Source organism: Odocoileus virginianus, chromosome 22 (genome assembly GCF_023699985.2).
Source record: "Odocoileus virginianus isolate 20LAN1187 ecotype Illinois chromosome 22, Ovbor_1.2, whole genome shotgun sequence".
NCBI classification, from domain to species: Eukaryota; Metazoa; Chordata; class Mammalia; order Artiodactyla; family Cervidae; genus Odocoileus; species Odocoileus virginianus.
In genome coordinates, this window is record NC_069695.1 from 11,632,765 (window position 1) to 11,660,211 (window position 27,447).

Consider the following 27,447-nt stretch of genomic DNA (forward strand, 5'->3'; position numbering starts at 1 on the left):
TATATTCTTTGCAGCCAAGATGGAAAAGCTCTATACAGTCAGCAAAAACAAGACCGGGAGCTAACTGTGGCTCAGACCATGAACTCCTTATTGCCAAATTCAGACTTAAATTGAAGTAAGTAGGGAAAACCCTACTTACTAGGGTTTTCAGGTATGATCTAGACTACGAACTAGACTATTCAGGTATGATCTAATCAAATCCCTTAGGATCATACAGTGGAAGTGACAAATAGACTCAAGGGATTAGATCTGATAGACAGAATGCCTGAAGAACTATGGACATAGGTTTGTGACACTATACAGGAGGCAGGGATCAAGACCATCTCCAAGAAAAAGAAATGCAAAAAGGCAAAATGGTTGTCTGAGGAGGCCTTACAAATAGGTGAGGAAAGAAAAGACGCAAAAGGCAAAGGAGAAAAGGAAAGATATACCCATTTGAATGCAGAGTTCCAAAGAATAGCAAGAAGAGACAAGAAAGCCTTCCTCCATGATCAATGCAAAGAAATAGAGAAAAACAACAGCATGGGAAAGTCTAGAGGTCTCTTGAAGAAAATGAGAGATACCAAGGGAACATATCAAGCAAAGATGGGCACAATAAAGGACAGAAATGGTATGGACCTAATAGAAGCAAAAGATATTAAGAAGAGGTGGCAAGAATACACATAAGAACTACACAAAAGACATCTTCACAACCCAGATAATCACGATGGTGTGATCACTCACCTAGAGCCAGACATCCTGGAATGCAAAGTCAAGTGGGCCTTAGGAAGCATCACTGCAAACAAAGCTAGTGGAGGTGATGGAATTCCAGTTGAACTATTTCAAATCTGAAAAGATGATGCCATGAAAGTGCTGCACTCAATATGCCAGCAAATCTGGAAATCTCAACAGTGGCCACAAGACTGGAAAAGGTCAGTTTTCATTCCAATCCCAAAGAAAGGCTATGCCAAAGAATGCTCAAACTACTGCACGATTGCACTCATCTCACACACTAGCAAAGTAATGCTCAAAATTCTCCAAGCCAGGCTTCAACAGTACATGAACTGTGAAGTTCCAGATATTCAAACTGTATTTAGAAAAGGCAGAGGAATCAGAGATCAAATTGCCAACATCCACTGGATCATCGAAAAAGAGTTCCAGAAAAACATCTACCTCTGCTTTATTGACTACGCTAAAGCCTTTGACTGTGTGGATCACAACAAACTGTGGAAAATCTTAAAAAGATGGGAATACCAGACCACCTGACCTGCCTCCTGAGAAACTTGTAGGTAGGTCAGGAAGCAACAGCTAGAACTACACATGGAACAGCAAACTGGTTCTAAATTGGGAAAGGAATATGTCAAGGCTAAATATTGGCACCCTACTTATTTAACTTAAAGTACATCATGCGAAATGCTGGACTGGACGAACACAAGCTGGAATCAAGATTGTTGGGAGAAATATCAATAACCTCAGATATGCAGATAATACTACCCTTATGGCAGAAAGTGAAGAAGAACTAAAGAGCCTCTTGATGAAAGTGAAAGAGGAGAGTGAAAAAGATGGCTTAAAGCTCAACATTCAGAAAACTAAGATCACGGCATCTGGTCCTATCACTTCATGGCAAATAGATGGGGAAATAGTGGAAACAGTGAGAGACTTTATTTTCTTGGGCTCCAAAATCACTGCAGATGGTGACTGCAGCCATGAAATTAAAAGGTGCTTGCTCCTTGGAAGAAAAGTTATGACCAACCTAGATAGCATATTAAAAAGCAGAGACATTACTTTGCCAACAAAGGTCCATCTAGTCAAAGCTATGGTTTTTCCAGTAGTCATGTATGGATGTGAGAGTTGGACCATAAAGAAAGCTGAGCACCGAAGAATTGATGCTTTTGACCAGTGGTGTTGGAGAAGACTCTTGAGAGTCCCTTGGACTGCAAGGAGATCAAACCAGTCAATCCTAAAGGAAATCAGTCCTGAATATTCATTGGAAAGACTGATGCTGAAGCTGAAACTCCAACACTTTGGCCACCTGATGTGAAGAGCTGACTCATTGGAAAAGACCCTGATGCTGAGAAAGATTAAAGATGGGAGGAGAAGGGGATGACAGAGGATGAGATGGTTGGATGGCATCACCGACTCTATGGACATGAGCTTGAGCAAGCTCCGGCAGTTGATGATGGACAGGGAGGTCTGGTGCACTGCGGTTTATGGGGTCGCAAAGAGTCGGACACAACTGAGCGACTGGACTGGACTGAACTGATTACACAGCAGTAGGTAACTTGGCTTCCCTGGTGACTCAAATGGTAAAGAATCTGCCTGTAATGCAGGAGACCCGTGTTCAATCCCTGGATTGGGAAGATCCCCTGGAGAAGATAATGTCAACCCACTCCAGTATTCTTGACTGGAGAATTTCATGAACAGAGGAGCCTGGTGGTCTACAGTCCATGGGGTCACAAAGAGTCAGACATGACTGACTGACTAACACTTTCTCTTTCAAAAGATAATTAATACAGTGGATCTAGGGTAAGACCCAGAAAGCCGCTCAGAGACTACTGTTGGTGGTTTCCTGGGGGCAAAGCAGGTTCAGGGTGTGTGTGATGTGGGTGATGTGTGTGGTGTATGGGGTGTGGGTGTGTGTGTGCGCGTGCATGTGTGGTGTAGGTAAATTGTGGTGTGTGGTGGTGTATGATTGTGTGTGTGTGCGTGGTGTAGGAAAGCTGTGGTGTGTGGTATGGGCGATGTGTGTGGTGTATTGGGTGTGTGTGTATATGTGTGTGTGGTGGAGGTAAGGTGTGTTGTGTGGAGTGGGTGATGTGTGTGGTGTATGGTGTGGTGTGGTGTATGATGTGTGTGTGTGTGGTGGAGGTAAGTTGTGGTGTGTGGAGTGGGTGATGTGTGTGGTATATGATGTGTGTGCGTGTGTGTGTGGTATAGGTAAGTTGTGGTGTGTGGTATAGTTAAGTTGTGGTATGTGGGGTGGGTGATGTGTGTGGTGTATGATGTGTGTGTGTGTGTGTGTGGTATAGGCAAGTTGTGGTGTGTGGAGTGGGTGATGTGTGTGGTATATGATGTGTGTGCGTGTGTCTGTGTGTGTGGTAGAGGTAAGTTGTGGTGTGTGGAGTGGGTAATGTGTGTGGTATATGATGTGTGTGTGTGTGTGTGTGTGTGTGTGTGTGGTGGAGGTAAATTGTGGTGTGTGGGGTGGGTGATGTGTGTGGTATATGATGTGTGTGTGTGTGTGTGTGTGTGTGTGTGGTGGAGGTAAATTGTGGTGTGTGGGGTGGGTGATGTGTGTGGTATATGTGTGTGTGTGTGTGTGTGTGTGTGTGTGTGTGGTGGAGGTAAATTGTGGTGTGTGGGGTGGGTGATGTGTGTGGTGTGGGTGATGTGTGTGGTATATGATGTGTGTGCGTGCGTGTGTGTGTGTGTGTGTGTGTGTGTGTGTGGTGGAGGTAAATTGTGGTGTGTGGGGTGGGTGATGTGTGTGGTATATGATGTGTGTGTGTGGTGTAGGTAAGTTGTGGTGTGTGGTGTGGGTGATGTGTGTGGTGTATGATGTGTGTGTGTGTGTGTGTGTGTGTGGTGGAGGTAAGTTGTGGTGTGTGGAGTGGGTGACGTGTGTGGTATATGATGTGTGTGTGCGTGTGTGTGTGTGTGGTGGAGGTAAGTTGTGGTGTGTGGGGTGGGTGATGTGTGTGGTGTATGGTGTGTGTGTGTGGTGTAGGTAAGTTGTGGTGTGTGGGGTGGGTGATGTGTGTGGTATGTGATGTGTGTGTGTGGTGTAGGTAAGTTGTGGTGTGTGGTGTGGGTGATGTGTGTAGTGTATGGTGTGTGTGGGGGGGGGGGAGGGTGTGGTGTAGGTAAGTTGCAAGTATCAAAGCCCGTCCACTGTGTGGATCCTGATCCGCAATGGAGACGAGAGGTGAAGATCTCCACCCCGGCACCTCTAAGAGGTTATGTCCCACAAGGGCCGTGGAGACCGAGAATGCTTGCTGATGGATTGTTCCTGAGAGAGGGTAAACCCTAGGATGTGAAACCTGAGCGAGACCTTGGTCTGATGATTTTTAAAGTCTGCTTAGTAGGGAGCCATTTCTTCAAATGAAACCGTTCATAGAAGACCTGCTTAGAGACACGGGCAGAGCCGTTCCGGGTGGGGCTGAGCGGGGGTCCCCTGCAGCTGGCTTCTTCAGCTGCCCCACTCCCCCGACCAGCAGCGCCCCTGAGACAGCTCTGGAACACCCCAGAGCATTACAGTTTGCAAACCTCTGATCTAATCCAACTGCGTCATTTTCCTGGTGAGTGAACCACGGCCTGTTGAGGAAAGGTCACGCGCCACGTCTGTGGCAGATGCTTTGAAAGCGAGTCGTGACCTCTGATGCAGTGCGTCGGCTTCCTGGCAGGCCACTCAGGACAAATGCACTCGCTGGGTGGGGGGACCTAACAAAGGGGGGCCCACAGCCTGTCCACCAGCAGAGGGAGCCCCTCCTACGTGCCAGGCAGTGTTCCCAGAGCTTCGGGTGAATTCACGTGCTCAACCTTCTGGACAACCCTAGGCAGTCGACGCTCGTTATCCTGTTTTACACAGGAGGAGACAGGCAGAGCAGGGGAAGTAACCAGCCCGACTCCGCGGCTGCTCAGTGGCGTGGCCAGGATTCCATGAGGTCCAGACACCAAGCCCTTCACCTTGCATCCTCTGCACCTCCCCATCCCCAAGTACGCGCCCAGCTCTCCTCTCTGTTCCAGTAGGACCGCGAGGCCCTCTACTCCGCTCCCCAAGGAGCCGGCAAACAGTCCCCCAACAGGGGGTGCGGTCACACCTCTAACTTCCAGGATGCCCCAGGCCTCTGGCTCAAAGGCCACTGAGGGCTCAACACTTCTCCTAGGGCAGGGGGCGCTCCTCACCTCTCCTCACCTACATCAGTGTCTTGAAAATGTATTTTTTCTATCAATAATGGGCACCACAGGCATTTAAGAACAGAGTGATAAAGCAATGATTTCTGAGTATTTTACCTTTTGTCTTTGGCACCAGTTAGCTTTATATTAACCATGAGAATTGAGTGCAGATCTGCCAGAGTACATTTCATTAGTACAGAGGGTATTGCATTAGCAGATACTCTGTGCCTTTGACCTACACACCATGTCCTAGGCCCTACTAATTAGTTCTCTTTCAAACATAGGAAAGTGACTCAGTCTTAGGCTGAGCAAAAACAGTAGGCTGAGCATCCCCACCCCATCCCCATCCTCCTCACTCAGACTCCCCGACCGCTAAGACTGTACCATGTTTGTAGCTCCCTCCATCTGTGGATCCACATACTCATCATGAATCATCTTTTTCTAAACCGTTTGAGGACGTATCGCAGACATGAAGTTGCATATCCCTCAAATATCATAGTGAGTGTTTCTCAAAAACAAGGACACTCATCCATCTAACGGTCATATAGCCCCCTGAGTCAGGACACTTCTATCTAAGAAACAGTACTGTCACAGACCCCAATTCACCTTCTTCCACTGTCCAACAAGGTATCTATTTCTTTTTGGCCCAGGATCTCAGAAAGGAACACACATTGCATTTTGGTGTCTGCCGCTTCAATTCCCTCCACTCTTGAAGACCCCTCAGTCTTTCTCTGTCTTTCATATCCAAGCAGTTTTAAAGGATGGCCCTTCTATTTGGTTCCTTAGGATCAGATGCAAGCTATATTTTCTTGGCAGGAAAATCCCAGAAATTATGCTGGACTCTGTGCAACACGTCAGGGGCACAAGGTGTCCACCCATCCCACACCAATGATGCTAACTCTGATCACCTGGTCAGGCTGAAGCCTGACAGGTTTCTCCAGCATAAAGTCACCACACTTCCCCTTATAATGAGGTGAGCCCTATGTGTGCCAGGTCTGGTTCCCAGTGAGTTTCCAGTCTACTAGGCAGGGAGGAATCCAAACAGAGCCCCATGCTCTCAATAAGTTAAGGGGACAGACTTCAAAATTCAGGGAGTGCAAGGCCACCAGAATTTGGAAGGCAGAGAACCAGAGAGGATAAAACTGCCCACGGAGAAAAATCCAGAAATTGTAGGCACTCTAGTCTTTAGCTAAGCACAAATTTTACATGTGTGTGAGGAAACTTCAGTGTTGCTGAAAAGTTACCTGCAGTGAATTGATGGAATAATCCCCGAAGATCAGACATGGAGGGAAGTAGTCTGTACTCCCAGCCAACATGGTGGAAATACCTCCTAGGACCTAAGGCACCAAGCAGCAACTTCAGAAGACTACTGACTGAGCAGTGAAGCAAAATCTGCTTTAAAGGTTTCGCACCTAACGAAGCTTAGAAAGTAAGCCTTTAAAGGATCAAACTCTATTCTATTGAACTGTATTCTGGAATAAAGTTCAAAATATTTTAACTAATAATAATAATAATGTCCAACACCCAACAATGTGAAATTCCTAGTATCTTGCATCTAATATAAAATTACCAAGCATGCAAGGAAAAATATGCCCCATACTCAAGAGAAAAATCAATTAACAGAAACAGACTGTGAAACATCATGGATGGCAGAATCAGTAGAGGATATTAAAACGGCTACTATCAAAGATTCCATATGCCCAAGAAGATACAAGAAAGCATGAGCATGAAGAGGACAGAAATAGAAGATAAATACAAAAAAATTCACACTGAACTTCTAGAGATGACCCATATAATGTCTGAGATGAAAAATACACAGGACAGGATTAACAGTAGATTAGACACTACAAGAAAAACTTAGTGAACTTGAAGACATAGCAATAGAAACTCTCCAAAATGAAACAGAGAAAAAGCCTAAAAAAAATGTGGACGACTTCTCTGTTGATCCAGTGGTTAAGAGTCCATCTGCCAACGCAGGGGATGTGGGTCCAACCCCTGTCCAGGAAGATCCCCCATGCTGGGGGCTAACTAAACCCATGCACCACGACTCTATCGAGCCCGTGCTCTAGTCCCCGTGGGCAGCAACTATTGAGCTTGTGTACCACAACTAGAGAGCGGCCACTACTTGCCACAACTAGTCTGTGCTTTCACAACTGTGAAGACCTAGTGCATCCATAAATAAAGGAATAAATTTAAAATAGCATGGTACATTTTAAAAAAATAAGAAGAGTTTTGGTAAGCCATGGGAAAATATGAAGGAGCATACCATGCATATAATTGGAATTATAGGGGGTGGGTGGGTTCCAGTGGAAGTGAGGAGAATAATGGTTGAAATGTTTCCAAATTTGATGAATGCTATGAACCTACAGGCCCAAGAAGCTCAATAAAGTCCGAGTGATTTGAAAAGACCCCGATGCTGGGGAATGATTGAAGGCAGGAGGAGAAGGAGATGACAGAGGATGAGATGGTTGGATGGCATCACCGACTCAGTGGACATGAGTCTGAGTAAGCTCTGGGAGTTGGTGAGTTGGTGATGGACAGGGAAGCCTGGTGTGCTGCAGTCCATGGGGTCGCAAAGAGTTGGACACGACTGAGCAACTGAACTGAACTGAACTGATACAAACACAAGGAAAAACAAGCCCAAATCACATCCTAGTCAGATTGCTGAGGCCTTGACTATACATTCTATTGTCTCCCGTTAATAGGCCCATAATCACTCAACAACAAAGTGGGAAAGAACCAAAGGGAGAGGGAAGAGAAGAATGGATGCAGGTGACATTGCAAGACCGACTCAGAAGAGAAAAAGAAAAGGTGATGTGGTGAGTGTGTGGCAGGTCACCGTGGAGCTCGGTCACCTAGCTCCTCCTCTTCTCGGCAGGACATCTTGCCTCTTTCCCAGAAGCAGCTACACTCCTACTGCGTCTGCCCAAAGTCCAGCACTGGAAGCCTCGAGGGACCTGATTCACTGTCTCTGTGCCGAGTAAATCCTTTTGTTCCAGAGCCTGGCCCCATTCAGGAAAAGGAGTCCAATCAATGACAAAATCAGCAAGTGCAGCAGACACCTGGAGGCTGGTAGGACAACTCCACTTTTCAGAGGCCTAAAAATAGCCCTGACCACACTGGAAACCGAAGCAGCCCTGCCAGTCCCACCAGAACACTGCAGTTTGCCTCACCTCAGAGGTTTCAGGTCAAGGGACAAAAACTTCCCAGTTTGCTGGGCTGCAGGGCACTGGCCATTTCATCCATCCTTCCCCAGCATCTGAGTACAGGCTGCCACACACACATTACCATGGGACACTCTGTACCAAGGCGGGTACCTGCCCCGGCCCACCTACCGTTGCAGTACATCCAGCTATACCCTGCGAGAGCCAGGGGCCAGTGGCTGTGTTCAGGCCCTGTCCAGGCTGAGGGCAGGGGGAGAGCTGTTGTTGGAGACGCTGCCCCTGCACCTACCTGCCAGGCTGGAAGGACCTTCTCGATGTCATTCAGGTTGATTCCATCCCCATCTTCCAGCTTCCCTTTTCCACACCTGGGCCAGAAAAGACATAATGGCATTGAAAGGGCAGCTCATTCAAGCATCGTGTCCCAGCCCAGCAAGTAGGAAGAGCAATGATGATCAGGAAAGACCCTGTCCTGCCCTTCTCAAGGTTGCAGAATCAGCCTGTACTGCCCGGAGGAAACAACATCCTCCTACCTCAGACCTGGGGACACAGACCTTCCTTGAGGACAAAGGACTTGACGCAGGCAAGAATGTGGGGTCTGGGGGTGGGGTGGAGGCACTATCATGACATCCCACCCCTAGGGAGGTGAAGGGTACCAGAGTTCCCCTCGGTCTCTCCAAAGATGCTGAACTCCTTGCCAATAAATGCCCCAAAGTGTATCCCAAATCCTGCAAAGCCCATCATCCTGCCCAGTTACACCAAAGGGAAAGCAAGTGAACAGAGAGACCGAGCAACTTTCTTGAGGTTACACAAGCCCCCATTCGGCTTCCTCCCTCCTGGGCCCACCTCTGGGCCAGTCTAGCAATCCAGTTTTGTCTGCACGTCTGCTGTGGGTGGGCACACCTCCAGGCTAGAGGTGCTGGCCTGGATTCACTGGCCAAAGTCCATGTCTTCCCCATATTTAAAGGTGTAGACCCTGGAACCGGACTTCAGGAGTCAGAGCCCCAGCGACATAGCTTACTAACTGGGTGACGTTGCCCAAGTCACTGTCTCTCTCTGTACCTAGGTTTTCTCATTAGTAAAATGGGGATAATTACTAGAGTCTAACATCATATGGCAGTTGGAGTATTAAGTCATAGTTAATATATTGAAGTGCTTAGAACTGTGCCCAGCATACAGTAAACACTATTATAAATGTACATGTAGAGAATATATTGTAACAGTAAATACAGGCAATAAATAAGTAAAATTATAATAAAATAACAAGGTAAAAATATTAGTGCTACTAGAATACTGCTACCACTGTTACTGTCCTTTGCTATTATTGTTACCGGGGCTGAGTAGCAGCGCAGTGACTAACAACAGCACAGATTCTAGAGCCAACACAGCCTCATGCAAGTTACTCAATTTTTCTGCAAGTTTCTCATCCTCTGAAGTGAAGATAATAATAGTTCTTACCTCCTGAAGCTGTGCTGAGTTCAGACAATGGGCAGCAAGCAGTTAGAATGGGATTGGTGTATGCTCAGAGCCTAGTGAGTATTAGTTACTGCTAATGCAGTTATTTTCTCACTAAGTCGTGTCTGACTCTTTGCAACCCGGTAGACTGTAGCCCACCAAGCTCCTCTGTCTATGGGATTTCCCAGGTAAGGATACTGGAGTGGTTGCCATTTCCTTCCCCAGGAGACCTTCCCCACCAAGGGATAGAACCTGAACCTTCTGCATTGGCAGGCGGGTTCTTTACTACCACTGAGGCACCAGAGAAATGTATTATTATTAGCCTAGGTGTGGCAAGAGCTGCCCAATGGGCTGGTGGCAGCATTTTCCAACTGCAGTTAATGCAACTCTCAAATGTCAGAGTAATTAGTTTATATGATCAAATATTTCCCCAGCATCTCTTGTGTTTGGGGCTCTGCCAACCTTTCTTGGGGTCGTGGAAAATAAATCCCACGTGGTTCCTGCCTTCAGACAGCTCACAGCTCTTGGCCAAGGAGTCCTCAACTCGGACTAAGAGGGCGCTGAGCCTGAGCACCAGCAGGGGGCAGCACGAGATACGTGTTATCAAAGTCCTACGGACAGAGCGGCCCTGGATCCCCAAGGAAGAGAAACCAGGGGTGGCGGCAAAACCCAGCAGGGCTTGGGGGAGGTCAGAGGGGGCAAGGGGCGGGGGATATGACCGACGCCCCCATCAACACACGCTTTGGGGCTTGGGGGCTCTGTCTCGGGCTGGGCCATCGGGGTCACAGGCCGGCAGGAGGAGCAGGGTGGGCGCGGCGGGGCTCAGAGGAGCCGGGGGCGGAGGGAGAGGAGCTGGGAGGCCAGCTGGCCCAGCAGAGCATCTGGGAGAACGTCCCAGGCAGAGGCCTGGAGCGAAACACCGCGTGCAGCCAGCAAGGAGGTCCGGGTTCTAGCGGGAGGTGGGTGAGGGGCAAGGGCGGGGCCCAGGGGCAAGAGAATTGCAGGGCCGGCTCTGGAAGCACAGCGCGGGTTCTGGCCGGTGCAGCTGGGGTGGCAGCGCGGGTTCTGGCCGGTGCAGCTGGGGTGGCAGAGGGGTGTGAGGGGACGTTCTTGCCCCTTCCGGCCCCACCCTGGGGGTGATGGTGCAGGACTGCAGAGCTGGAGAGAGGTCTGGAAGCACGCCTTTCAGCCAACACATCTGCCTGGTAGAAACAGGCTGGCCCGCGAAGGCACCGATGGCGCGCAGTCACCTGTGTTCCCTGTGAGTCCTGAAAGCGCAGGAGGAGGGAACCGGGGACTCTGGCCGCCGGGGAATGGCTGACCCCCCTCCCCCAGGTCACGTGCGCAGGGACGCAAGTCTGACTCCAGTCCCCCTCAGACACTTGCCTAGCTCGGCTGGGCCTTATATTCTCACCTCAGCAGCCTCTAGGGTCCAGTCGGCAGGGAGAACTGCTGTCTCCCTAGGCCCTACCGGGTCTGGGGCTCAGAACTCCCTGCAGGGCCGGCAGGTTGGAGGAGGTCTTGAGGTGGCTACAGACCAGCTGAGTCACTGCTGCCAACAGGGTTTCCAAGGCAACAGCCTTCTCTGATTTCTGTCCCTCCATGGAAACGCGGGCTGCGGGAAGCCTTGGCAACCGGGTGGTACCTTACTTCCAAGGGCTGCTGCAGAGGCTGGGCATGTCGAGTGCACCCCCAGGACTGCCAGACCCTAAGGGGGAAACACGGCTGCTGGCTCAGCCACAAAGTGGCCACAGGGCGCTGCACCCAAACTCCCCAGCAACCCAAGAGAGATGGGATTTGGCCCCAGAGTCAGTGGTAAAGAATCTGCCTGCCAAAGCAGGAGACCCAAGAGACGCAGGTTCGCTCCCTGTGTCAGTAAGATCCCCTGGAGGAGGAAATGGCAACTCACTCCAGTATCCTTGCCTGGGAAAGCCCATGGACAGAGGAGCCTGGTGGGCTACAGTCCATGAGACATGACTGAGAGTGTGTGCATGCATACACATACACACACACACACACCAGTTGTCGCTCGTGCACACACACACACACGCACACACACACACCCCAGGTGTCTGGTGAGGGGTTGGGGAGATTGTCAGCAAATCTGGGCGGCTCCTCCCAGTGAGTAAGCCTGGTGATGAGTGGGTGTGGCCGGTTCCTCCAGATCCAGAAGGGACAAGGGCCCTCAGCAAAAGGGAAACCTTTCTCTCCCTGGACAGTCATTTGTCACTGCTGCCAAATCGTATTTTGTTAGGATGTTAATTCGTAAGGTGCAGATATCTTCAGAAAACCTGACTTCACCACTTGATCCCCACTAGACACTCCCAGTAAATGAGGCGGTTTCATCACTTCTGTCCTCTGGGCCTCAGTTTCCCCAGTGGTTTCACCATCCATGTGCTCCCAGGAAAAAGAGGACAGATGGGCACTTCCCAGGGAAATGCCACCTCTCTCGGAAGCCTTCCCCAGACCAGACTGTGCATCACCCCCGCTCCACCGCTGGCTTCTCTGCCCCACTCTGCATTTCCTTTATTTAACTCGCACCTGGCCCTTAGGTTATACCGTGGACTCTGAGTGTGTAAGCAGTCTCAATTATGAATGGGCTCATGTCTCCTTTTAACAGTAGAGTGGATAAAAATACTTCTGGGAAGGGACCATATTGTATACTGTGAGTGTTCCTCACCACTGGGGACCCAGCCGGCCTTGTGACCGGGCTTCAGAGGTGCAAACTGCTCCTTCCTTTCCCAACGCACACTGCAAGCTCCAACCGACCCCTATTTCAGGGCAAGCGGGAGCATCACTTCTGCAGAAAACCAGCTCCTGAACTTGACCTGAGCAAAGGTCAGCTTTCCTAAACTCAGAAGCCTGGAGGGCCCAGCCCTGTGCAGTTCAGCAGCTCAGGAGAAAAATGCCCTCAGCGCTGCCGAGGGGGAGGACGGATGGACGGGTGTGAGTGAGGCAGGGCCGAGGAAGCCCAGCAGTTGGGTCTCTGCTTGGCACTATCTCCTCCTAACAGGATGCCTCCGTGTTCAAGAGCATCTCCTCTACTGATCCCCAAAAATCATCCCAAAAGTTCATATAGAACCCACACAAGCAGGGGCAGGACAGGGGAGAGGACGGGGTCCCCTGGGAAAGTCTGATATGAGTGCTGGGACTCTGCCCCCAAAATACACACATGCATGTCATTTTACATAAAAACTTAAGGGGATCAAGCCGATTCAAGGATACCATATCCTTGAGCCTGAGTACTGGATGGTTATCAGAGGGGCTTAAATCACGGTTCTGCTCCTTGGGCAGGTTACTGGGCCTCTCTGAGCTGCATTTCATCTCTGAAATAAGGATGCAAGCGTCTCCCTCCCAGGTTTTGTCACTGACACTGCAGGGAGACCACTGCCAAGAGGGGGCTGACCACTGGGGTGGGTGAGGTGGGCAGTCAGCGGTGGGACAGGCGAGATGCAGGAATGTAGCCCAGAATGTCAGTTATACTTAGATCTGAAGTGACAGGGAGACAAGGGTGGATGGGTAAGGACTGGAAGGAAAACATAAAAAGCCATGAGTTGACTTAAAAAAAAAAAATGGAAAACAGCACGTGTTGCTGAGGATGTAGAGAAATCGGATCCCCTGCATATTGCTGCTGGCAATGTGAAATATTCAGCTGCTGTGGAAAACAGTTTAGCTGTTCCTCAGGAAGTTCAAACATAGGATTACCATCTAATTTGGGAACTAGAGAGAGGTGGTGGTTACACAGCGTTATCAGTGTACTAAATGCCACTGAGTTTAATACCTTCAAAGGGTTAAAATTATGTGAATTTTAGGGCAGCATCACTGACTCAATGGACATGAGTTTGAGCAAGCTATGGGAGATGGTGATGGACAGGGAAGCCTGGCGTGCTGCAGTCCATGGGGTTGCAAAGAGTCAGACACAACTGAGCGACGGAGCAACAACAAAAATTATTTTAAAATTCAGGAAGAAAAGAAACCATCTGTCTCACACACCACCCCGCCCCCCTTCCCATGTCCGTCTGGAGTCACTTTCCTGTCCAGAGGTCAGCCCAGGCCCTGACACCATCTTTTTTTTTTTTTGGCCGCACCATACAGCATGCAGGATCTTAAGTCCTGGACCAGGGATCTGACCCGTTTCCCCGGAAGCACGGAGTCCTAACCACCGAACTGCCCAGAAGTCCCTGAAACCATCTTTCAAAGCACAAGTAAACACTGATGCATGAACTAAGGAGACAACTGAATAAAAGCAACATTTTTTGCATTTGTCGCATCCTGTAAAAGCAACAGTGACCCCAGTGGTTCTTAGAGCGGGGCCCCTGGGGGAGCAGCAGCAGCATTTCCTGAGGACTCCTTAGACATGCAAACCCAAAGGCCCTCCCACCCCCAGACCCCCCGAACCTGAGACCCTGGGGGTGGACCCATCGATCTCCACTCCCATCACTGGGTCTCACCCACTGCGCTGGACCACGGCCAAGCAGGGTCACTGTGAGAGGTCAGGAAGGGGAGCAGTATGGCTCGAGGGGGCTGGGCAGTGAAGGGTGGGGGAGGGGGTTCCAGGGGGAGGCCAGTGAACCTGCAGGTCTGAGCCAGTGAGCCTCTCAGGGCATCAGCCTGCCAGGGAAAGGCCACCGCACCCCCAGCTCCTGGGGAGACACGGCTGTGCCCTGCCTCCCTGGCCGCTCTGTGAGAGCCCCTGGCTGCCTCTTACCCTTCTCGGTCGATGTGTGGCAGGGACTGCTTGGGCGTGTGTCGAAGCTTCCGGTGAAACTGGGTGAAGTCCAGCTTTTCAGGCTGCAGGTCCCAGGTGGCACCACTAGAGGGCGAGAAAGGGGACACGTCCCGTTAGTGATGGAGATGAGACGCCCCGGGGGACCCTGGGGGAGGCACCAGGCAGGGAAGCAGCTCAGAAAGGGGTGGGCAGGAAGGGGAGGCGCCCACCCACCACGGGCAGGGCCAGGCGGGGACCCCTCACTCGGGATGGAGCCTGGCACGTCAGCCCTGTGCTCACGGATCATGGGGCAGGGCCCTGCCTACGAAGCCTTCCTCTTCTTTAACCCTGCTCTGAGATAATGGATGCCTATAAAACACACAAGTGTGGGCCTGACCCCCACTCTCAGTGGTCCCCCTAAAAGTCTGGAAAGTCTGATTCCCCCAGACTGGAAAGTCTGGGGTTGAGTCTGTCAGTGGGGAAGCAGGGGGCCAAGTCTCCTGAGTACCAGTCTCGGGGGGAGACCGGTGGCGCTTCCATGCTGAGCAAGCCGGAACCAGGGTGCGCCTGGAGCACACCCAGAGTTGAGCAGCTCCGGGGCCAGGGGCACAGCTGAGCTAAAGGGCCATCCGTGGCCTGAGGCTCCCAAAAGGAACGGCTACCACGACAGGGGCTCATCAGCAAACCCTTCAGGGGTACCAACCCCACGTCCTCAGGAAGTCTGGCCAATGCCCGCCCTTGCAGCGTGGCCCATCAGAAACCCCCTAGAGCTGGAAGCACCAGCGAGCCTTCCTTTTCTCTGGACCTCTCTCTGCAGCAGCGCCTGCCCCACCCTGGCTTGTCTAGCGTGCCCCAGATGCCATTCTCCTGTCCTCCACCTCCCCACCCTCTCTCCCTGGGGTCGCACTGGTGGCATCTGTTTTTCTCTGCCTTTTGCACTCTATTTTCTCTTGTCGTCTCCTCCTCTCCTTCCCTCGGACGCCATCCCAGCTGTCTCCTTCCTTCTCTCTCTCACCTCCTTCCTCCAGCCTCATCCTCTCTAGTTCACCCCCCTCCATGTCTAGGGCAATGAACGCTCAACGTGAACTTGGCCCCGAAAGGGTGGGTCCCTCAGGGAATAAGGACCAGGAAGCTGGGGTCCCAGCTGGAGCCACACACACAGCAAGAGGAAGAGGAGCGAACCTGAAGGAATCGAAGGTGTTGGCAGCCCAGATATCTGTGCCCAGCATGTCCAGAGAGGTGTCTTTGCTGCCATTCTGGAAGACACAGAGGATGAAAGGGGGGTGTTATTTGCCCGGCCAGGACATGGAACAAGGAGGCAGAAGGCCCAATCCCAGAGAGGGTGGCATAGCCCCGTCCCCTTGAGCAGCTTGGACATTGGAGGGGGCTGCTGAAGGGTCCCAGCGGGTATACGCAGCATGTACGACTTAGAGGGGGCCCTGGACTCCCCCAGGCACAGGTCCTCACTTCGACAGTGTTTGGCAGGGCTGTGTGGTCGGATACCCGGAACCCCAGGGCTCTGCTGTGCCGGCCCATGGCTTTCTCCTCAGAGTCTCTGCACTGATGAACTGCCTCCAGCACTGCCGGTCTGATGGTGGGGCGTCTCCCCAGGCAGGGAGTCTGTGGAGCCAGGCATGCAGGAAGGCCTGCTGGGAGGATGACTTCCTTTGGAACTAAGCCCCATAGCCCCAAATCAGGCAGCATCAAGGAGCCCCCAAGGTGATGGAGGTTTAGTTCAGTCGTGTCCAACTCTTGTGACCCCAGAGACTGTAGCCCGCCAGGCTCCTCTGTCCATGGGATTCTCCAAGCAAGAACACTGGAGTGGGTTGCCATTTTCTTCTCCGGAGAATCTTCTTGACTGAGGGATGAACCCGCATCTCCTTGATCATAAGCAGACTCTTTACTGCTGAACAACTAGGGAAGCACAGGAAGCCCCCACGGACCAACAATTCCAGCAAAGGAGCTTCTCTAATACTCTGGTCCTTATCCTCTGATGCTCCCTATGAGACTCACCTCACAGACATGGCCCAGCATCTGAAATCTGGCTTCTCTGCCCTTCAGCTGATGATCTCTGCCACAAGTTTGCCAGTTCCCTGTCTTCCCTCTGGATGCCACCATCCCTCTTTGAAACCAAGCAGGACCCTATGGGGCCTTCCCGGAACAGACCTAACCCCCTTCTATGTTCTTCCCCCTGCCTCTTGTCTGTAGAAAGAATTTAGCCTCCGAGGCCTTTCCGAAGTTCCAAAGGGTAAATTTAATCAGAGAAATGAGAAAATGCAGAAACAAAGGAAAAGGCAAGCAAGATAAAATAATAGTAGTTTAGCCATTAAAAAAAAGGCTAGGACCTTTAGTTCTTCCTCAAGGTCTATAGATAATCTTCTGAATCATGTCTTTCGAGCAGCTCTGCAGACACTTAACCCCCACCAGGTGGAAGATATTAACTGCATGTTGACCACAAGCATGTAGATTCCAGATGGGCTGGAACCAGAAGGCTGGTGATGCTGACGCCCAACTACCTCACCACCAACCAATCACAAGAATGTCTTCGAGCTGATCCCACAGTTCACAACCCCTCTCTGTCACTCTGTCTTTAAAATCCTTTCCCTGAAGGCCTGTGGGGATGTTGGGACTTTTAAGCACTAGTTCTCCTGGACTCCTTGCTTGGCAATCTTAATAAATGCTACACATTGCTTACCACTTTGCTACTCTGATAGCCCAGTTGGTAAAGAATCCACCTGCAATGCAGTTTGATCCCTGGGCAGGGAAGAATCCCTGGAGAAGGGAAAGGCTACCCACTCCAGTATTCTGGCCTGGAGAATTCCATGGACTGTATAGTTATATAGTCCATGGGTGGGGGTCACAAAGTTGGACACAACTGAGTGACTTTCACTTCACTTCACTTCGCTTCATCACGACCCACAATCTGGTTTTACCATGTGTAGGCAAGCGGACCCAAGTTTGGCTCAGTAACATCATGACCCCCACAATGTATTTTCCATCACCACACTTGTTTTTAAAAAAACACATTGTTTTTAAAAAACAATACTTTCACCTCTACTGAAGGTGACCATGTGCATGCTTTGTAACCCAGGATTCCACTCCCAGGTACAAACACGGACAAAATGTGCACAGATGTTCAGAAGTCATTTAAGCACAGAGGTACAGCACTGCCTCATTCATAATAGCTGCCAACTGGAGACCACTGGAATGCCTAACAACAGTTGAAATAGACAAATTAGTTGTGGTGTGTTCATGTACTGGAATATGACACAACAGTGAGAATAAACAAACTAAAACAATACGCAACAATAGAAATAAAGCCCACAAACACAGAGTGGAATAAAAGAATCTAGCCATAAGAGTACCAACTCTCTGATTCAATTTTAGATAAAGTTCAAGAACAGGCAAACTAATGTATGGAGATGGAATTCAGACAGTAACTGGAAAAGGGCCTCAGGGGGCCCTAGGGGGCTGGTAGTGTCTGTTCTTTAAGCTAGGCGCTGGTTTCCTGAGTGTGTCCAGTTTGTGAAAAGCCACTGAACTGGATGCTTTTTCTTATCTGGGTGCTATGACATTCTGGTTGGATTCCTGGTAGAATCCCCAGCTTTATTTTTATGATGATCTATCCCAGGACCTGTTACTTCTCAGATCCGCGAGCTCATACACCAGGCAACCTTCCTTTGAGATCTTTCCACAGGCCTGGGCCTGGGCAGGCACTGAAAACACAAAAGTGGAAAAGCCACAGGCCTTGCCTGCAAAGACCGGCAGGGGATGACACACACATGATAAATAATCACAATGCAGTGTGAAAGGTGTGCTGATTCAAGCTGCCACAGTGGGACCGGGGCACAGGCAACTTTCCTGAGGAACAGAGAGGGGCTCCCCCTGATTAAGGATTCGGGGGGTCAGGTGAGCAGAGGGAAAGGAGGGGAGCAGTCATCCTAGAAAAGGGGGCCAGCGGGTGGAAAGGGGCCCTGGCAGGACACAGTGAGGCGTTCCGGGTAACCTGAAGGCCTTCTGGGCTTGAACAGGAAGCCCGGCGGTGTGTCAAGGGGCCCCCAGGCAGGCGAGTCAGCGGCCCCCAACATCACCCACTCTCAGGCCTGGTCAGGGCCTACTGGGGCCTCCCACGTGCTCCTCCGTGATTGCTGTGGGTCGCACTGTGTCCCCGCCCCACCCCACCACCACCATTATTCATCCTTTAAGAGGCTTCCAGCATTTTCCTCAAACACGGGTCCGTCCTCCTCTTGTCATAGTGACCCATGTGACCTCAGCGAAGTTACTCCACCATTGTGGACTTCAGATTCCTCATATTCAAATAAAAAGATACTTGAGCATGAAGGACCAACAGCGGTAGGTGGTTCCTCACTGGCATCTGTGCTGAGATCACCCCCTCTCCCACCAGTGGCAGACATCACTAATTAACTGTGGCTTGATTTACATCCTCTAATTAGGTGGCCCCTTGTGTTCCAAAATCAGTCCCTCCTTTCCTTCTGTGAGCTGCCTTGTAACCCTACCCACCCCAACTCCTGGTGTCCTGCTCGCTTCAAATGCAGCTTTGACATTGCAGGTGGCGAGAGCAACTCACCGTCTATTAATATTAATCAACCCCCACACGAGGACAGCTTCCATCCTCCTGAGATGTCAACTGGCTTGATCACGACACCCTTCCCAGGCGTCAAAGATAATTATCAGTAAGTGTAGCATTTCCAAACGACTTCTAAAGCAAAGGTCAAAAAAAAAAAAAATCAAACAAACCCAACCCTGCTTCCAAAGCACATGTCTGAGACAATACCCAGAGTGAAGCTCACGCCTTCCTCCGGGATGGTCTTACAAATTCAGCTTACTTGGAGCAGACCACTGTTTTGTCATCACTCTCTTACACCCAGAGAATGTTAGATCTCCCCGAGAAAGATTTGTTTTCAAAACATTTTTATTGTGGCACAGTGCACATATGTAAAATCTCCCACCTTAACCACTTTAAGTGTTCAGTTCAGTGGTACTAAAGATGCTCATAACATCACGCAACCATCAGCACCATCCATCCCCATAACTCCTTTCATCTTGAAAAACTGGAAGTCTATCCCCATTGAACAATAACTCCCCATTTTCCCCTCCCCCAGACCCTGACAGCCACTCTTCTATTTTCTGTCTATGATTTTGATGACTCTAAGTACCTAACACATGATGTTAAGCTTACTTCACTTAACATCATGTCCTCACGGTTCATCCAGGACCCCAAGTACATTTTAAGCTCCTGGACTGCACCTGCCTTCAGTTCTTTTACCCCCACAGTGGCCAAGCTGGGCACACAGTAGGTCCACCTCCAACGCCTGCCAACTGATGGAAGAGACTCCACCCTGAGAGGAAGAGGCCCTGCTGTCTCCGTGCCTGAAAGACTGATTCACAGATGAGGATGTCCAGATGGAGTGACCATCCTGAGATCTGAGGCCCCAAAAGAGGGAGGAACACAGGATGGAGAGAGAACAACCATGAAAAAGGGAGGGGAGGTCACAGCCACACCTGGGACTGCAAGCATCTCAGAGAGAGGAGTCATTCATCTTGACGGTAACGCAAGAACAGTCAGTCAGTTCAATTCAGTTGCTCAGTTGCATCCGACTCTTTGTGATCCCATGGACTGCAGCACGCCAGGCTTTCCTGTCCATCATCAACTCCCAGAGCTTACTCAAACTCATGTCCATTGAGTCGGTGATGCCATCCAACCATCTCATCCTCTGTCATCCCCTTCTCCTCCTGCCTTCAGTCTTTCCTGGTGTCAGGGTCTTTTCCAATGAGTCAGTTCTTCACATCAGGTGGCCAAATTATTGGAACTTCAGCTTCAGCATCAGTCCTTTCAATGAATATTCAAGACTGATTTCCTTTAAGATTGACTGGTTTGATATCCTTGTAGTCCAAGAGATGCTCAAGAGTCTTCTCCAACACCATAGTCCAAGTGCACATAAAGCTCCCTCCTGGGCTAGAGGCTGGAGGTGGCGGCTATGAGACCAGCACCCCTCCTAGCAGAGAGAGGAGGATCCCCACCACCTGCCTTGTGCAGGGAGCACCAACTAAGCAAGATGCCTGCGCACTGCAAGCTCAGGCCCCAGCCTCTTCTGAAGCAGCATCCCCGGCAGAGGACCTACCAGCCTCTGGATTCTGGGGGTCCAGGACAAGGCCCCACTGGCTGATGGTGGGAAAGAGTGACAGGGCAGCAGCTGCAGGAGCAGATGCCCTGGGCACCTGAGCAGGTGGTTCTCTGTAAAGGGGGGGGCCCATCCCTTCAACCATGTGCTGTAGTACCGTCTCCATTTGGAGGTGAGAAGCCTCTATTTTTTTCAGTACTTCATAGTTTATAAACTCTTTCCACACATTTTCCCCATGTGTGAGTGACAGTTGCTCAGTCATGTCTGACTATTTAGGACCCCATGGATTGCAGTCCACCAGGCTCCTCTGTCCACGGAATTCTCCAGGATGGAATACTGGAGTGGGAAGCCGTTCCCTTCTCCAGGGGATCTTCCTGACCCAGAGATCGAACCCTGGTCTCCTGCACTGCAGGCAGATTCATTACCATCTGAGTCATCATGGAGTCCTCATAATTCCCACCCATCCTCGCAGCAACCCAGAGAACTTATTCCTGAGCTGACGGAGATAACCTGAGCCCTATTTTAAATGCCCAAAACTCCCAGACCACTGCAGTCCCCAGCGAACACCTTGCTACTCAACCATCCCCTCATCACTCTCCCATCAGATCAACCTCCGGTTCAGCAAGCAGCATCCCGCACCCAGCGGAGGCCTCCATTTCTCCCCTCCACTTCCACTCACTCGGGTCTACCTCCCGCCTCCATTCCCTCCCCGACAGCACGACTGATTCTCCAAGCTGAGGAACAGAAGTGGCAGGACGAGACCCCCTTGAGACCAGGAGCCTGGAGCCCTGGCTTCCCACGGTCCTGGGGAAACAAAATGTGCACAGCATCCCTGGAGGAGGCGATGGCGCTGGGCAAGAATCAGCACTCTCAGGGCGGCTAAACAGGATGTGCCGAGGGCAGTGGGCAAGCCTGTGGCCTCTCTTGCTGAATCCAATGGCAGGGTGACCCCCACTAAGGCCAGCATCATAACAGGGCAGAAGGCCCATGTCTGGAGAAGCCTACGGCGCAAATCCTGGTGACAGGGATTACTTACTCATCACTGCTCCCTTTGGCACGATGACTGCAGCACGTAACAAGAACCTGGGCATCTGAGAGTTCTGGGCGATGGGACGTGACAGGCATATAATCACTGCATGTGACCTTTCACCACCAGGGGCTGCAGAAAGGGCCTGGCTCTTGGAAGCAAAGTCTGTGTCCTTCCAGTCTCAGCCCAGGGAGGGAAGAGCCTCAACCAGCATAAATTCCCTTCTTGGTCCCTTGATGAAGCTGAGGTGGTGACCCAGCTGGTGCCTAGAGGGGCCAGGACTCACTGGTGGGGTGACAGCTGAACTGACAGACAGGAACCTAGTGGTTTCCCACGCCCACCCTGGCGCCCGTCAGCCGTGGACAGCACCCAGGTGACCCTGGGGCCACCTGCCGTGTGGAGTCAGGTCCAGGCTAAGCCCTCGAAACCATAAAGGGCCTGGATGCTCCCCTTCCTTGAGTCCTGGGCTGCTTGCTGCTTAGTCGCTCAGTCACGTCCAACTCTCTGTGACCCCACAGACAGTAGTGCACCAGGCTCCTCTGTCCATGGGGATTCTCCAGGCAAGAATACTGGAGTGGGTTGCCATTTCCTTCTCCAGGGGATCTTCCTGACCCTGGGCACCAGTCCTCAAGCCATGAAACCCCCAAGACACAGGGCAGGGAAGAAGGTGGGGGGGCTTGGCTGTTCCCCTCGCTGCTACAGGGGCCCCCGGGTTCCCCCCTGCACACGGGCAAGGCTCTGTGTAGTCATGCGGCTCAGACACCATCTGGGAAAGGGCTCGGAGGGCACCCCAAGCTGCCGAAGGTACTGGCTCATATTCCAGGCTGGGCCGCTACGCTCTTCCTGCACTCCGAGAAAACAAAGTTTCCTTCCCATCCACCCCCAGTCTTTCTCTCTGTTGGGATCCAGCTCAAGACCCTTCCTTCCTGTGGTTCTGCCATTTTCTCATCAGCTGGTGCCCCACGAGCCTACACCAACCATGTGCAATGCACACCCCAGTGGCTGATTTCCTTCCTGATCCACTGTGTGCTCCCAGCATGTTCTAGAAACACTAAGCCGCTGGCTCACAAATGTCATTGTGCATCAGAATCACTGAGGGAATGGACGGCTGGTCGTTTAAAAGTAGGGCAGCCAGAGGGGTCCATGGAATTCGCCGATGGAAACAGTGGATATTAAAAAGTTTCATGGGGGACAAAAAGTTTTAAAAGGCTGCTTAGTCAAATATTTGGGACACACAGTCACATGACTGATAATTATTTTATTGCAGAACTTCTCAGTGCCTTTACTGGTCTCGGATGCTGATTCTTCATGTAGGTGGCAGCACACTATGCCATCTTAGTCATTCAGTCATGTCCAACTCTTGGCGACCTTGTGGACTGTAGCCCACCAGGCTCCTCTGTCCATGGGATTCTCCAGGCAAGAATACTGGAGTGGGCTGCCATGCCCTCCTCCAGGGGATCTTCCCAACCCAGGGACGGAACCAGGGTCTCCTGCACTGCAGGCAGATTCTTCACCAGCTGAGCTACCAGGGAAGCCCAGCACACTACACAGCTTGCATCAAACATCTTTGGCCAGAAATCCACCCCACTCTTCCTTTCTACTCCACAGAGCATCCTGTGGGACTGTGTGGTCCCCCCCAGGAGAATCCCCACTGGGAAATAGCCATCTTAAGTGCTCGGTAAACTCTCCTCCCCAACTAGTCTGCCACCCCCTCCATGGCAAGAGCCCTGTCTTCACTTTTCTGTTTTGTCCCCCTGCCTACTCACCCCACTCCCTTCTGAGTCTTGGGACACAGCATCATTCATTATTTTTTTTTTTGCAAGGACTCCGTGGTTAGGCACTGAAAGCTCTCCACGAAGTCTCACTGGCTTCTTTAAGAACATTCTCCAAGTAGCAGTTCCACAGCTGGCCCTAGTGACCATGGGCTTCTCTCCGAGTCCCACCTCCTCCCCGGCCCTGAGGTCACCCGGCCCAGCCCCCCAGTTGTTGCAAAGCCAAGGTTCTGAGGAGCCTTCTCAGAAACAATCACGCTTTCCAGTGGATCGTTTTTTAGCACTTAAATGCTGCTGAAGCCTTCACAACAGCCCCTTTAACTGGCAATTAGGGGGCCCATGCCAGGGTGAATCGTGCTGCTTGCAGAACAGATCACAAAAGGCTAATGAGCACTTTACACCACGTGGGAAAAGAAATGGGAATGGCTGCTCACTGTCAGGGGGGCTGAAGCCGCCTCTGAAAGGGCCACACTGGGGGCACAGCTGCCCCAGCTCAGGGGGTGACGGGCTCCGGAGAACGAGCGCAAACCCTGGGGCACTTCTGGTACACCAGGCACCATCTGAGCCTTTGGCATCTGTGGGAGCCCTAGGAAGCAACTGTTGCCATCACTATGCCCATTTTCACTGATGAGGAAACCGAGGCTCAGAGAACCTGCCCACATCACAGGTAGCTTCCCAGATGGGGATGCATATAGTGTGAGGCCAGCGTTTATGCTCTCAGCCACTGCACCCTGCTGTTACATTAATCAGATAACTTCTGATCCCACCACAGAGTTTCCCATGATGCAAGACCACGTCCACATCCCTACCAACACCTGGGTTCGCCAAGTCTGTCTCTTGGGAAGGCAGCACTGGGGCAGGGAGTAAATCGCTTGCAATGAGAGAAAGAGGGAATATGGGGGTGTGAGTTGGAGTGGGTAGGGACAGGGGGCTCCATGTAGGAGTGAATGAAACAAGATGGGAGTCAGTCACTGTGCAGTAGTAGAAAAACATGCCAAGTCAGGTGCGATGGGAAAAAAATGACCCTCTTCTATGCTGCTGGTTTTTTTTTAATATACAACTGCAGAGTCATTTTTGCTTCTGCACACGACATGCAGGTACACAGGTGTGTGCTTGTGTTGACAATCCTAGGCTGCAAAGGTTTGAAAATAAGGCAGAACCTGGCTGAACAGGGCAGGGGGCAGCAGGAGGACTCCCGCCTTTATCTGGGGGGGTCACAAATGAAGTTCCAACTACAGGATGTCAAGCACATCAGTCTGATGTCCGCTGCTATGTCAGCTGCACCACAGCTGGCCAGCCCACGCCTGGGGCCTGCAGCCCCAGGGGCCAGCTGCTGGTCATCAGCTCTACAGGGCCCCGCTTGGGCACCCGAGAGATGCGAGCTGCCACGTCTCAGAAGGCTCATAATCCCAGTCCATTTCCCTCTCTCGGTGCAAAATGTTTTTCCACAGATTCCGTCCATCACAGGAGCCAAGAGCAAGCAAGTCCCACAGGCTTGGGGCTCCCAGGGGAGCTGACAGAGTGGGCTGTCCCTTTAAACAGTGGACAAGACTTCTCTCCTTCCTCTCCAAGGATGCTCTCCCAAGTCCCCTGCCCCCAGCCCCAATCTATCACCCACATTAGTGGATTAACACAGTGCTAGCCAAGAGATGGACGCAAGAGGCCCTAGGCAATCCTCTCTGCCTCGCAGGTTTTACCACCTCGCTGGGGAGTCACAGAAAAGGAAAAAACAACCAAGAAAACAACACAGACTTAAGCACCAAATGACACAAGGCATGCTGATGACTCTGAACTCCAGGGAAAACTTCCTGCATGGACGGATGTGATGGATGGATGGATGGGAAAGCAGGACCCAAGGCCTGCAAGCTGCTTCCCGGGGCCCCAGGAGGGTTGCTCCAGCCCCTTGAAGCTGAGCTGCCTCTTCCGCACCATGAACATTGGACTAGATTAGTGAATCCCAAGTCAGGGTGGGGGCAGGAACTGAAACATGAGACACTGGGAGAGTGTCTTACATTACACAGAATATTTGAAGACCAAAGGACCCAAAGGCATCTCTTGGGACTAAAATGGGGCTTCCTGTAGGCTGGGTCTGAGGCTCCTCTTGGTCCCTCAGATTTTGAGGGTGACTTGGGTTTGCTTGAGCAGAGAGGAAGTGAGGAGTCAAGTGCCAATCGAGGTGGTGGGGGAGGGCAGGGCCCAAGGAAAAACAGTCCTGTCCTGACACCTGCATATGCAGGTGTGCGTGCATGCGTGCGTGCGTGTGGGTTCGTGTTCAGCACCAAGGACAGCACCCCACGGGCTGGTGGGAAAGACAGTGATGGACCTCCAATATTTCAATCCCTCCCGGGGGGCTCTGTAGTAAAGAATCTCCCTGCCACCGCAGGAGATGCAGGTCCAGTCTCTGGCTTGGGAAGATCCCCTTGAGGAGGAAATGGCAACTCACTCCAGTATTCTTCCCTGGAGAATCCCATGGACACAGGAGGGTAGGCTCCAGTCTGGGGGGTTGCAGAGAATTGGACATGACTTAGTGAGTGAGTGAGTGAGACAATAGAAAGGCCAGAGGCAGGAGAACAAGAAAGCAGAGACCAGAAGAAAAAGCCTCCTGAGTGGCACCAGAGATGAGTCCAGGAGCAGACAAGGCCACTCCTTTCATTCTGGAACTTCCCTGACTGTTTGTCCAGCCTGTCCCTTCTCTCTCTACCCTGTCTTTGAATTAAGACCCAAAGGCTAGGGAAGAGAGGGAGACAGTTACTAAAGTCTGTGGCCAAGTACATTTCTCCAGTCTCTCAGCTAATTAACCAGGCTTCCTTCATAGCACAGTCCAGTAAAGAATCTGCCTGCAATGCAGGAGACCCAGATTCAATTCCTGAATCAGGAAGATCCCCTGGAGAAGGAAATGGCAGCCCACTCCAATATTCTTCCCTGGAGAATCCCATGGACAGAGAAGTCTGGGAGGCTACAGTCCATGGGATCCCAAGAGTCAGACACGACCTGGTGACTAAACCACCACCACCACCACCAGGATTTAACAGTAACACTGGGACTTCCCTGGCATTCCAAATGTTAAGACTCCATGCTTCCGCTGCAGGGGGCCCGGGTTCGATCCCTGGTCAGGGAACTAAGATCCTACAGGCATGGTCAATAAATAACTAAATAAAAAATTTCAAATGGCAATATTATTAGTACCTATCCTAGACTGGGCTACTGCAGACGCCACTTCTGGCTGGCTGCCTGTCCAGTGTCTGCTGAAAGAATAGGGTCCCACTCAGCTTGCCCCATACCTGTGTGCAGAGAAACGATCCCATCTCCAAGGCTCCTCACTAGGAGGCCTTCCTGGAACTCCCCAGCCTCCAGAGATACCTCCCTTTCCTGCCAGCACCAGACTCAGGACCACAGAAGGGCAGGGAGGAGAGGGCTTGAGGGGTCACCCGGCCCAGGGCTGACCTGGGAGGTCCGCAGAGATGCTCCCAGAGTGACGACATGGATGGAGCTGGGGAGAGAGCAGGTGGGTGCCCTCCCCTGCCTCACCAAACAGTTCTGCCCTCTTGGTTTTCTACATGAGATTTCCTTGAAATACTCTGATGAAACAGAAGATTCTCTGTACCTTTTTAGAGAATTATTGATTCACATCAGGTTGTAAGAAATTTTAATAGAGATTCCGTGGCCCCAGTGGCTCAGATGGTAAAGAATCTGCATGCAATGCAGGAGCCCTGGGTCAGCAAGATCCCCTGGAGGACCCACTCCAGTGTTCTTGCCTGAAGAATCCCACGGACAGAGGAGTCTGGCAGGTTAATAGTCCATGGGGTCAAAAAAAGTCAGACACGGCTGAGCGACTAACACAGCACACATGTATGTATCCTTTATCCAGTTTCCCCAGTGGGGAAACTTGTAGAAGTATACAGCTCAGTATCACATCCACGGTACTGACAGCAGTACTGTCAGGAAGCTGAACATTTCCACTAGCAAGAGGGTCTTTCCTGCTGTGCTTCTGTACCCACACCCACTTCATCCTGTGCCCTCCCCTAACCATGGGGAACTGCTAACCTGCTCCCTGTTTCTATAATTGTATTGTTTTGTTGTTGTTTAATCGCTAACTCATGTCCAACTCTTTGCGATCCCATGGACTGTTAGCCCGCCAGGATCCTCTGTCCATTAGATTCTCCAGGCAAGAATACTGGAGTGGGCTGTCATTTCCTTTCCCACTTGGCCTTTTAAGACAGGGATATTAGTGAAATCGTGTAACTTTGGGGGGTTGGCCTTTTTTCACTCTACACAATTCCCTGGAGATTCATCCATGTGGCTGCGT

General features: G+C 51.3%; 1 protein-coding gene across 6 annotated transcripts in view; it reads right to left on the minus strand.

Annotated features, from left to right (window-relative positions):
- Positions 1–27,447, minus strand: part of CTIF (cap binding complex dependent translation initiation factor) — a 316,461-nt gene that overhangs the window by 185,617 nt on the left and 103,397 nt on the right. For all 6 annotated transcript variants that reach the window (XM_070452588.1, XM_070452587.1, XM_070452584.1 and 3 more), the window contains 3 exons: positions 15,382–15,455; positions 14,200–14,304; positions 8,329–8,404 (listed from right to left, as the gene is read on the minus strand). In XM_070452588.1, coding sequence (XP_070308689.1) covers positions 8,329–8,404; positions 14,200–14,304; positions 15,382–15,455 — 255 coding nt within the window. The remainder of the gene's footprint in view (positions 1–8,328; positions 8,405–14,199; positions 14,305–15,381; positions 15,456–27,447) is intronic.